The sequence below is a fragment of the Pithys albifrons genome, chromosome 1, assembly GCF_047495875.1.
Source record: "Pithys albifrons albifrons isolate INPA30051 chromosome 1, PitAlb_v1, whole genome shotgun sequence".
In the NCBI taxonomy this organism is placed as follows: domain Eukaryota; kingdom Metazoa; phylum Chordata; class Aves; order Passeriformes; family Thamnophilidae; genus Pithys; species Pithys albifrons.
The window spans coordinates 59,451,163-59,463,983 of NC_092458.1; the positions used below are offsets into that span (position 1 = coordinate 59,451,163).

The window sequence follows — 12,821 nt, forward strand, 5'->3', positions numbered from 1 at the left end:
TTGTTTGGAGACATCACCACGGTTTTAAAAATAATTCCAGAACCAAGGAACTTACTGCTTTGAAGTCAGCATCAACATCAGAATCTTCTAAACTTTCTTCTTGAGGAACATTTCGTTTTTTCAAAAGATGTTCGTCTCTTTTGTTCTGTAAAGGAGCAACAAAAATAAAGCCACTTTAGTGCTTATCAGTGCAGGGTGTGCTGTATAATTGACCCTCACAACACCTAAGCATACTTAAGATGGCTTTTTTTAAGGGCACTTGTGACTGCAAACACAACTTGCAGTTACCAGCTGTAAGAATACAGCACCTTGGTAATCACAGAAGGACCTACGACAATCCATGACATTTGAATTAATAAAAACTTACGGGTTAGGGATCAGTTTTCTAGCAGACATTTACAATACTCACAACTCTGCATGACATTAACATTTAGCCACACATAACAGAAATTCTTATCCAGTGCAAGATTAGTTTTCAGCTAAACCTGCTTGAAAGCTCCCTGGTTACATCTGTTTGCATCCTGTGTGTAAAGCATTCTCCTCCATGTACACTGGCACTTGCAGAATTTCCCACTCACACAAATCACCCTCCACTCTTAGCTCCTTTAAGCAAGTACAGCAGAAAAAAATCGTCTTTTCAGTGGTAAAATACCCATTTAACATTTCATTTTAACATTTCTAATTCAACAAATTTGAAGACATAAACCCCTAATTTAAAAAGAAAAAACCAATGCATCAATTGTTTACACTTCTTGATTTCTTTAAAATGTATTAGAAATATTATACTGAAAGTATGAAACTACCTCTTCTAAATTTTAAACTTTATGTTTTGTTTGGTATGTCTAGAGGTACAAAGACAGGAGGGGCCAAGGAAGTGATGCAGCATGTCTATCTGAACAGCTTTTTATGTTTGATTTTTTTTTTAAGTGCATTAAGATCTCATTCTTTAATGAAGCAAAATGTCGAAAAAGAGCTATAAGAAAGAATGTATAACCAGCAATAATACAAAGTCTATTCTACTACAAGGAAAGGCAAGCTTTTCAGTCTCCAATTATCTGATAACCAAAGAGTACTGACTACACAAATTTTATTATATCCCACCTGTAACATATAAAAAAGCCTCTCAACAGAATGATGTGTTGAAGGGTCCCCAATACTTTATTTTATTGAATGTTAAAAAACCAGCAGCCTCAGGTCTGAAATTTCTGGGACTTACTTTTTAAAAAGAATTTAAAACAACTTCTCCAATATCAGTTTGAAGGCTCTTAAGCAAGATACTTTTTTCAGATGAGAGAATGCTAAAGCAATAAATAAGCATCAGAATCAGCTTTTAAGGCAGCAGGCAACATCCCACAGAGTTAGCATAGTTTAATTTTTGTCAAGTCTAAGTACAGAAACTAGAACCTCAGCGAGTGTACAAGACCACCCAGGCTGGCTGTGGCAGCCTCTCAGAGCTGTACAGTAACAGCAGCTTACACAGGGCACATCCTGCAGACGAGCACCACAGGTATTGTGCTGATAGGTGGTTCTGGAATGAAGGAAAATGGAAATGAGCAGGCAGTTGAATGCTGACAAAGTGGTGTTATGCAGACAAACTGTATCAGGCAGGCACACACTGACAGATGGATGCACTGCAAAGACCTAAAACATATTTACCTGATTTTCCCAAACCAGGTACTCGGCACTCCCATTTTAAGCAAACAGCAAACATCGTTCAACCCTCATCAATCTGACTTTGCTCAAGTACAATTCCTTTTCCCACTTCTTGTCTCAACCATAGCCTATATGTTGGCAACTGCAGGGACTGGACCCAGTTTCCAGGGTCCCTCTCCATGATCATGTCAGCTCTTCTCCCTAGTGCACAGCACACACATACACCTGCAGAGGAAGCAGCTCCTGCCTGCCTCAGATGAATGTCTCCTCCTATGGAATCAGCTGTGCTGTTATGGTAAATCAAGCCAATGCTGGGAGAAGGGATTGAAATTGGAGGAAGGTTCTGATGTCTTCAGTCCACTGTCCCCTTCCCATCCAGAGATACCATCACAGATCCCGATGGTGAGCAGGCCCACACAGGCATGAACACACAGGGAGACAGATGCAGTTACGCAGGTGGCAGACAAGGGTCCAGCAGACATTCCCTGTTTTCAGAAAGGCACACCCTGAAGGAATCAGTGTCCTACTGCAGAACCATTGCCACTGTCTGCTGGAGCAAGTTAAATGTTTCACATTAAATCATGTACCAGGAAGGTTAAATTTTCCTTGTCATTAGCAGAAACCTACTGTGGTACAAGGCAGGGTTTTCCAGTTCTGTTCCTTCTAAAACATTTGGTGGGGGTTTCTACATTTCACATTCAGACAATGCAGTGATAAACCATTGCAGGGTTCTTCTAAAATGTGTTTGGTGTAAGAATTTGTTATCCATGCGTTTACTGAACACTTCCAGAGACAGCAATTTTGCTACTTCCCTGGGCAGCCTGTTCCAATACCTGAACCTGTTACAGTGAGCAAATTTTTCCTAATATCCAATCTAAACCTCCCCTGGTGCAAACTGAGGTAATTTCTTCTTTTCCTGTTGCTTGTTACTTATAAAAAAGGAGACTGACCCCCACCTGGCTACAACCTCCTTTCAGGTAGTTCCAAGAGAGCGGTAAGGTCCCCCTTGAGCCTCCTTTTCTCCAAGCTAAACACCCCCAGCTCCCTCAGCTGTTCCTCATCAGACTTGCGCTCCAGATCATTCAGCAGCTCCATTTTCCTCCTCTGGACACCCTCCAGCACCTCAACCTCTTTCTGGGGAGTGAGGGGTCCAGAACTGAACATAGTACTCAAGGTGCAGCCTCACGAGTGCTGAAGAACAGAATGATGAGGGTTGGAAGAGACCTTGAAAGGTCATCTAGTTCAACCCCCCAAAACAACATAGAGAAGACAGTTAGAACAAAGCAAGAATCCTGCTGTGGGTGACTGAACAGCATCCTCCAGAACAGCAGGAATGAGCTGTTTGGCCTTCAGCAGCCGAAGAGCTGGAACATCACCTTCTACAAACACCAGGCACTAAGTTAGAACACACCAGTGGACGAAGCCTTGAATTATTCCATGCTACTTCAGAAAGATCCACCAGCCTATGACCATTATTTGGTACACACTTCATGCCTATTCACGATGAGAACACTTCTATAAAAGTACTGTTAGCTGAAACAGTTTACTTGAGTAGTATTTACAGGGGCATGCACAAATTCTCTCTGCCTGTGGCCACACAAGAGGTGATGAACACCTCCAAACAGCACTCCTCCCAGGCATGCTGTGCACCTGGAGGAGAGTCCCTGGAGGACACAGATGAACAGACACTTGAGGACTTCTCTCCTCATGGCAGCAGCAGCAGCATGCCAAGAGGCGAAATAAAACAGAGCTCCAACTAACTGTTCTGCAGCGTTCAGGAATCGAGATACTCCACTGGGAGGCCACTGATGGTAAAGATGGGAACAAAGGAACATTTCAAATTCTGGCCCATCAAACATACATAACCCAGGTTTAAATTTCACTATGAGTCAGGGTCTCTTGACATGAGGAAAACTGCACCAAATGAACTCCAATGAACTTAGCATGGTAAGACAATTACAATGCAAAGCCTTTCATTCATAGGTGCATGTTAAAGATGGCCATAACACATAAGCTGACTGAGCTAAGCAAGAGCCTAGCTCTCTCCTGTTCCAGCAATCTTTTCATGCCTGCATGCACAACTATGCAATTCCTTTGGCAACATGAGTATACCTAAGAGATTGCTTCCTAATGTTAACCAAAATAAGTATGAATGAGTGTATAGTCTACTGCCAAGATATTATACTCTTCTAAAGAGAGAGATGAACTTCACAGGACACAACTGACTGCAGATTGTTGGTACAATTTCTGTGAGTGCAGGCAACACCTTCAGGCTGTCAGTCATAGGGTGCAATGGGCTCCAGAAAAAATTTCAGCTAAGAAAAGAAAGAGCAAGCAAGAATGTTCCTGTAGCTATTTACTGCTTGCAGGTGGCTGGGTTGAAAAACAACTGTCAAGAACAAGTATCGAGGAGCTTCCACAGCAGCCTGAGGCAGAGAGGCTACTACTTATGGGAAAACACTGAAAGTTTCTATTCTTATTAGCATTTCCTATAAAGTCAAGGTGTTCATGGAACCTTCCAGTCCTAAGAAGTGTCTCCAAGCCTATTTGAAACAGTTCTGTCCAATCCCTGGACAGCTAAACTCCCGTATACAGTAATTTGACAGACTAATCACTTCCCTTCATGAAGTAAAAGAAGGTGATTTGCAGCTTGCCTTGATCTTAAAATGCTTTGTCATACTGTGGCACACTCTACAAGTTTTTGCTTAAATCACAGCACCAGCCTCTTCTCTAGGCTCCTATGGTGAAAATGAAGACAAATGAACATAACTGGATACAGCTGCCCTGCTGAAAGCCTGGGGAGACAGCCCTTCCAAAGGCAGAGGCATCAGACTGAAGTTGAAGGCTAAAATCTTGTCACCAAAGAAATTAAGCAGGTCTCCTTCCAAGGCAAAGATCCTCAACACTGCCTGAAACACTTAACAGTAAGTCTGAAAGTTTATAAACAGCAGCTGACTGCTGGTTCTAAGCATGCCAACATTGATAGAGATCCCACTACAGCAGCCTACAAAGGTTTCCATACAAACAGAAGGTATGGGATGGGGATGCATATGCCAGACAAAAATGCCAAATTAACAGAAACAACAGTAATGACACCATTGGTGTACTTTCTTGTCCAGTTTAATGACAGATTTTCATCTTTTGCTTCACTGACAGTGGATGGTGAGGCTGCATGAACAGTGAATATGCAAATCCAGCAGAACCTGGTACTCCTTTTGTTTGTCTTCTTGGAAGATGGCCACAATATTAAAAAAAAGGTCTATCAATGCAAGCAAATTTCAAAAGTTCAAAACCATGAATAACCGAAGAAGAATCCTCACAGGCAAAGAGTATGTCCAACAAGCTCTGTGCTGCATTGCACTTAGGCCTAGGGGACATGGCAAATAGGATACTCTAATGGAACTTTGAAAGGTGTCAAACATGAATTCATCCATGCTTTTCAGCATCTGACACATGGGAAAGCTCTATGAAGAGTGTCAACTCAGTTGGGAGGTTTCAAAGATCAAAAGGGAAAAGAAAGTAACAAGAACATCTTTGCCCTCAGGTAACAAACGCCATTACAAAATGTTTCTTCAGATGAGGGAAGGCTTTAGGAACTCAGCAGCCAGTAGAAGTTCTTTTGGCAGGAAAGTTGATACTTATGTCTGAGTCTTCTGAAGACAAAAAGCAGAACTTCAAGACCATCTCAACAGTAGGAACTGGAGTTACTAATGCTAGACAGCATTAACTCACAGATAACAACAAACAGCTTTTCCTCCTGCAATTACATCCAAGGAAAGACTAAGGGATCAGGCCAGTGATGGAGGTAGACTCAGGTCATCTGCATGTCCCTCTTAATTTATCAGTGTGACAGACCAAGCTGAACTTCTGCTTTTCACTTAGACATATTCTCCAGTTTTGGTTTAGGCGGGTCAGAGTACCTGCCACAGTTGATCATGAAGGAAAAGGAAACACCTACCACTAAAAACTCATGCTAAATGATGCTCTGAAAACCTCTACTGAATATCGTCCTTTTAATGAAAGTTTTCTTAGGTGGATTATCTAGCCAGAGTGAATTTCCAGTTATACCTCTGTCCCAGTTCAGCAGGAGGGACCAGTTATCACTGTGTGGGGGTGATCAAAGCTATGTATTCTACCCCCTCTATTCATTCCCCAAGGACAATGGGCCATTAGCAGCAGCTGCCCAGGGAGCCATTAGCACCTTCACACGCAGCCTGATGGGGTGTGGCTGCTAAGGGACCATTCACGGTTCAACAATACCCCCTGGCTCCCAGAGTTAATCACCCATTGTGTGAGTCCCTGCCCAGGGGAGGGATGGGGTGCTTCCTGAGGGTACATAAGTGGTGGGTAAGAAGATCTCGGGGACTCCTTGTCCGATCCAGAGGAGCAGCAGGACCTCAACAGGAGGAGATCACCGCTCTCGCCCAGACCACAGCCCTCGCCTGCACCAACAGGTTTTTCATTTCCTTTTGCTCTGGACTTGGGGGAGCCACAGGGGTCTCAGCACAAGGGCTAACAAACCCCCCTGGGTTTGTGCCCCAGGACACTGGGTTATACTGCTGGGGTTTTGTGAGTTGAAAGCAATTTCTCTTTGTGTCAGTGTTTTTATTGTAATATTATTATTAAATTTTAGCTCTGACTTATAATCTCTCTCGTGGTGAGTTCATTTCCCCTGCTGGTTCGCCTTTAAACCAGCACAACCTCTTGGCTACGAACCTGGAGAAAGACTCAACTTATTTAATGGTTGGGAAAGGACCATTAGTTGGCTCTACTTACTTCTCAGAACTTATTAACACTTAAAAAGAGGGAAAAAACCCACCCTGTAAAACCGTAAAAAGGCTGAACGGGTCAATCTGATGATCTATGGATATTAAAATTATATCCAACTGCTTAGTGATCTAGTTCGCTTGCATCCAAAGGCAGTCAGATTCCAAGATTCTTCTTCAGACAAGGGCAACTTTTCCACATTTGAGTTCTGCTAATTCACCTTGTGGCAATAGAGAGCAGTCACAATGGGTATTGCACCCCTGTCTCAGAAGAGGAGCAGGCTGTCTAAAAATAAGTAGACACACAGAGGTGTACAGCAGTGTGAGGCCCCACAGCCCTAAGCACGGCTTGCAGAGATTGAAGCCTCTGAAAGTTAGGAAAACACTAGATCTTACCAAAATGGATTCAAGTAAGCCTCCAAAGAATTTCTTCATAGCCCTTTTCAGCTAAGCCTTTAGAAGAATACAGTAGGAATGTAATTTTCCTCCTAGGTTTTTGGGGTTTTTAATGAATCGGTCAAGGCAGGGTAAATGCAAGTTCTTTTCCAAGAATTAGTGCTACTAACACCACAGAGGGAAGCCTCTACAAGAACACGCTAACAGTGCTCCAGTGTCCCTGTGATTGTAGCTCTTCTTTGAACTGGGAGACTAAAATATGTACTTTGCAGTGAATGAACAGGTACACATACACATTGAACTGGAAAAGACATGTAACTGACTCCAGTTTCATTACCCTGAACCTGACCATGTGCTTTTTTTTGTTTTGCACTCTTAGACTTCCTGAGAATAAAAAAAAAATTCCCACTCTAGTGCTCCCAGAAACATGAAGATGGACTCCTTTCTTCAAGATTTACCACTTTATCTAGGAGCTTCATGGACATATATAATCTGATTCAAGAAAGATCAGAGTAGGAACAAATACAGTATGCCAGGGAAAGAGGCTAAAAAAAAGACAAACGTCCATGCCTCCTTAATCCACCACTTGTTTAGCAAATAATTGCTTTGCCTTGCACCAAATTTAATTGGCAATTAGAGCTTTCACGAGCTCATGTCCATGAGCTCTCAGAGGCAGCTGAGTTTGCCAAGAAAGCCAAAAATAAACCTTGTCAGAGATCGTGGAAGTTCTTAGGATTCCAATTAGTTAGCAGGACAGTATGCTGTGTTCCTGCTGAGGTTAGGAGTGCTAAGGCTTCCTGTGAAGGGTGGCATTCTACCTCAGCGACCTGGCTAAGGAGTACCTCTAAGCACACGAAGGGCCCAAGTCAACCTTCATCCTCAGGGAAAGCCAAGCACTTGGAATCAAAGGCTCTCTCCCAGCAGTGGAGTTACAGACTTCATTTAGACATGGAACCTTCAGGTGAATCCTAACTATTACTCATTCACCCTACTCTCCCCTTTAAACTGAAACTAATATACCAAGCCAATTCATTCCAGGGTCTCTGTTGCTAACAGAGCAGCTTTCAGGTTTCTGTGACACTGAAACTAAGTGAAAAACACTAAATCAGACTTCACCAAGACACTACACCAAAAAGTTAAAATTCTAAATCCTGATATGGTCTCCATCGCCAAGACTGACATTGTTATCTTGTCTGTCAGGAAAGAAGAGATGGCTACTGTTTAAGCTCTTAGGCCTATTGCTGTACACACAATACAGCCAGAGACCACGACATCTTTCCAGAAATGCAGCAGATCCATTCCCAAAACGCAAGGCCAATGTGGAATCAGTGAAAGGGCACCTGACCATTAGGAGTGTCATCTGACTGGCTCATGATGACAACCCATGCCTCAGTCTGGAATCTGCCAGACTACTGCTACTCCTTTTATGTCAAGTAGCTCTGCTAAATCAAATCCTAAACAAATAATAAGTGATTGGGAAAAGAAAACAGGAAAAGAAAAAGAAAGATAAATTTAAGTTTTCTCCAGAGCTGTGGTGTGAAGATAGCAAATAGAGATAATACATTCTTGAAACAAGAATGTGTTGCAAAGGCACCTTGATGTCTGTAATCTCAAGAGAATAAACACTGATGCATGCAGAAATTGTTTACTACTTTTCAAAGATGTGATTTTTTTATTTATTCCATCTTACAAAAGAGATGCAAGCAACTTTATCACATGCACTTGTTTAATATTTATATCCACACTGATTCAACAGACAAACCCACGACTATGTAGTGCTTCAACCATACAGATCAAGAATATATTCCATTTGCCTGTTTCCTTCAAAGCCAGGTGTACAGGCAGCATCAGGACAGCTGGGATAAAGAGAAGATATCCTTTTGTTTGGAAGAGGCACTGGTGGATTACCAAGGTCACACCAACACGTATTTCCTGAATTTGGCATACTCATGCTACAGTCAGAGAAGATAAGATAAAAGATAAGACTGAAGCAATGATATTGCTTCTGGAACTTAATAAAATACATCCCTTTACATTTCAGTCTGAATTCTGTACCAGAAGCAATGGCCTCTCACCTGCCACAGAGTTCCCACAGCAAACCAGTTGCCCACCAGCACCAGTTCAGCTGCTGCAAACCAACAACTTGGACACATGCTGAATTTCTTATTAAAGCAAATTTCTTCTGGTCTCTACAGTGGAAGATGTTCAGCAAACACTCCAGAAGAACACCACTTCCTGCATTTAAAAGTGCTGCAGCTGCTGTTCACTCCTGATTTACAGTCTGACCTACATCCAGCGCTCAGGCTTCTCCTCCAGACATGTAACTGATCTTTGCATGTACAGTTTTCAGTGAGAAGTGACCAGCAGCTCACAGGCTCCATCCTCCTTGTTCTCACTCCCGTATTATGGGCACTTGCAGGATTCCTTCTGCACAGAACAATCCCTTGCCTCAAGTGTATGACTTGCTCCTCACCACACGTCTGTAATAAAGTGCCCTGAAATTGTGACCTGTTACAAAAACCCATTATGAGAATTAAATTAAAATTCTCACTTTACAATGCAAAGCTCTCTCCAAAGACTGTACTGGAATGCTCTCATTCCACCACAATTTAACCAGACATATGAGGACATGCTGTGTTAGCTCAGGCCTCTTTTACAGCATTACTTTGCTAACAGGCATAGGCTGCCCAAGTGTTATGAATGACTCTTCTCAGTACAGATGTCAGTTATGCAGCAAGTTTTACACCAGTTCTGAACAGACAGGGCCCCCAACATGTCAGCATAAACTTCCAGTGCTGATCATTTTCCAGTCATGTGGATGAAATTCAATTTCTTTGATTAATTCCTATAGTCTCAGGATTAATTTTAGAAATATTTATTTTTTTCTACTGTGATGAGATATAGGAAGTTTTTCTGTAAGACCTGAAAAAAAGTCTCTTTTTTGAAGAGGAACAGAAGGATCAGAGCAAAATACTAGCACAAGATTTTTTGGTAGCTCCTACACAATCAGGTGATAAGTGTAGGCAAAATTTCTCAAAAACAAGCCAGGCCAATTTCTATCAACATAACTTCTATTTACAAACATTTCACTTTGATTTCGCAACCATTTTGTCTTTTCTCTCAGTTTGCAAACAATGAAAAAAAATTTATGAAATGGGGTGGGAGTGCACTCTTAAGCAAGCACCACTCAAACTGTCAAAGACCCAACAGGCAAACTGGAGATACGTATCACATGGAAACCAAAAGGAGTTTGGGCTGTATGTAGAATATTCAAACCACACAACTCCATTAAGTCATCATTGAAAATATGAGAAAACAGGGGTGATACCAAGCTGGAGAGGCTCTGAAGCATTCTGGGGAACAGAATAATAAACTCTGGAAGAAGCAGATGCAATTCCGAAGGCAAGAATCAATAGTGTAAAAAAACCCAAACAATGCAAACAAAACAAACAACTATGTTTGGTCTGTGGTACTCCAAGAAGTGTCCAAAGGATGTAACAGATCACAGACCGTCTGCCTGACTCAGTATAAAGAGGAAGACTGTATTAGAATTGTTTTTCGCTATTCCATGTAAACCTCAGGTAGAGTCTGCATCCTTTCAGACTTCCACACTTCCAGAAAAATACGGGCAATTTGGAACTGAGATGCAGCAACAAGTCAGAAACAGAATGTTCAAGAAAAGGGTGAAGAACTGAAGTTGTCTCAGCAGGGAAAGCTAAAGGGGCCAGTATCAGTCCTCAAATACACTGAAGGCACCCAAATGCAGATAAAAGTTTACCCCTTCTCTCAGCCTGTGAAAAGGTCCTTCAGCAGCAAGCCATTCAGGTGCCTAGAAAGGCTGTTGAAGAGTTATGAATGATGAGGGTGTAATGAATGTTTTATTTAGGCAGAGCAGTAAACTAGATCAGTTCTCATATGCATGAGCTTCCCAGCTACACTGGCATTTACCCAGCGTGCCCAAAATCTGACCCCAGAATTAACTCCTCTACAGTACGGAAGCAGCAATTTTCAGACAACAAAATAAAAGACACACCTCACTTTCTAAATGCTACAACTCTCTCTTTTCCCATTCAGAGAATTCAAACAGTTGCACAGCTGACAGGTCCACCATAACAACATGAGAACTGGTACAGAAACTGAATATGGGTTGTTTCCAAGTGATACACTGGAGTAAAGCAGTACTGATCTGCTTGGAGTCAAAATAAATTAGAATCTGCAGCTAGTAATCAACAAATTTACAACTTTTCTGTGTAAGTTTGAGGCTACAAAGCAAAGCTTAGGGCAAAATACTTACCTAAGACATCGGAGTACTATTAGCAAAGTAAAACAGGTGATAAACAAAAGCAAACTCACCTTCCGTAGTTCAATTGTAACTTCGTTTCTGTGTCTTCTCATAGTCTGTAAATAAAAAAAATATTGTATGTCAAGAAAGCAGTATTCTGTTTTGAAATCAGCTGTTTCTAGGTCAAAAGTGCAGTTCGCCATCAAAAGACATGGAAAACTGTACATAATTTATAATATGATTTTTTAAAAGGTTACACACCTTACAGAGAGCTATGACAAACCACAGCAAGTATCCAAAGGCAGAAAATAGGAGTGCCCCACAGGGCTTCACTGGAATGACTCTCCAGATGTTTGTATGTGCAGACCAAAAGCAGCAGTAACTCCCAGTTAGACAGTCTCATATTCACATACGAACACATTCACAACCTAAACACACAACCTCTGCCAGTTATCCAGCCAAAATCAACCACGAGTTGCAGAAAGTGACAGAGCACAGTGCAAACAAGACAGATCAGGCTTCTGACAAAAGGAAACAAAGTAATGCAGTGGTACTAAATCTATTTAGGATCTATAGCCTAAACACTGCAGAAGAAAACAAGCCTGTAAACATCTCAGCTTCTTAAAGATAGTGGGCTCTCAAAACACATTCCTGCCAATCTGCTACACCTCTTAGGTAAGAGATCAAAAGACTGGAAAAGAATTTTAGCCTACTGAAGGCAATCTCCCTAGGTTCATTTAACAACCAGTGGAAAATACATGTACCATCAAAATGCAATTCAGAGAAAATCAGGACTGGATGATTGCTGGCAGCCCAGAAAGATCACCCACACTAACTAAAATTAGCCTTTTAAAATACTTTCTATGTCCTCTCCTTGCTACTGACCTTCACTGTCACTATCATGTTCCTTTCAAGTTAGGGCAAATAACTCCCTGAGCAAAAAAGTACCAGTGAAGACCAGCAGTAAACACCAGCACTGCCCATCAGCCATCCAAGGAAATACCAAACAGGGGAAAGAAATGAGCAGCCTTCACACCTTGAATTGGTACAGGACACAGCTGCAGTGCTTAAAGCATTATTTTAGCTTCACTGTTCTCAACCAGTTTGCACAGCAGAACTCATTTCACAGAACCACAGAATGGTTTGGGTTGGAAGGGACTTTAAAGATCATCCGGTTGCAACCCTCCCACTATGGGCAGGGATGCCAGATGATAGATCAGGTTGCTCTAAGTCCCATCCAACCTGGCCTCAAACACCTCCAGGGACTGGGCATCCACAACCTCTCTGGGCAACCTGTGACGATGCCTCACCACCCTCTAAGTAAAAAATTTCTAACATCTAACCTAAAACTGTCCTCTTTCAGTTTAAAACCACTGCCCTTTGTCCTGTATAGAAAGTCCCTCTCCCTCCTCTTTATAAATCCCCTTAAGGCACTGGAAAGCTGCAATGAGGTCTCCCTGAAGCCTTCTCTTCTCCATGCTGAAATTCATTATCTTGAGTTGACTTGAGAGTAAGAAAGGCATTCTTTCTTCCTGCCCATTGCTTGATCAACCAGCTCACTGATGTAAACACAGACACAATCCTCCTTTCACATCTACAAGCATGAGCTATACCACTTCAAACAAAGTAAGTCCTCGCTGCAGAACAAGGACACCAACACTGCAGCACCTACCAGAACTACACTGATTTCCCCCCTTCGTTATTTTGGTAAACTATTTGGTGCT

General features: G+C 42.0%; 1 protein-coding gene across 2 annotated transcripts in view; it reads right to left on the minus strand.

Moving 5' to 3' along the window:
- The window catches only part of KPNA3 (karyopherin subunit alpha 3), a 51,114-nt gene that overhangs the window by 19,125 nt on the left and 19,168 nt on the right, over nucleotides 1-12,821 (minus strand). For both annotated transcript variants that reach the window (XM_071551544.1, XM_071551552.1), the window contains exons 2-3: nucleotides 11,169-11,213; nucleotides 56-145 (exon numbers count right to left, since the gene is read on the minus strand). In XM_071551544.1, the coding sequence (XP_071407645.1) occupies nucleotides 56-145; nucleotides 11,169-11,213 (135 nt within the window). The remainder of the gene's footprint in view (nucleotides 1-55; nucleotides 146-11,168; nucleotides 11,214-12,821) is intronic.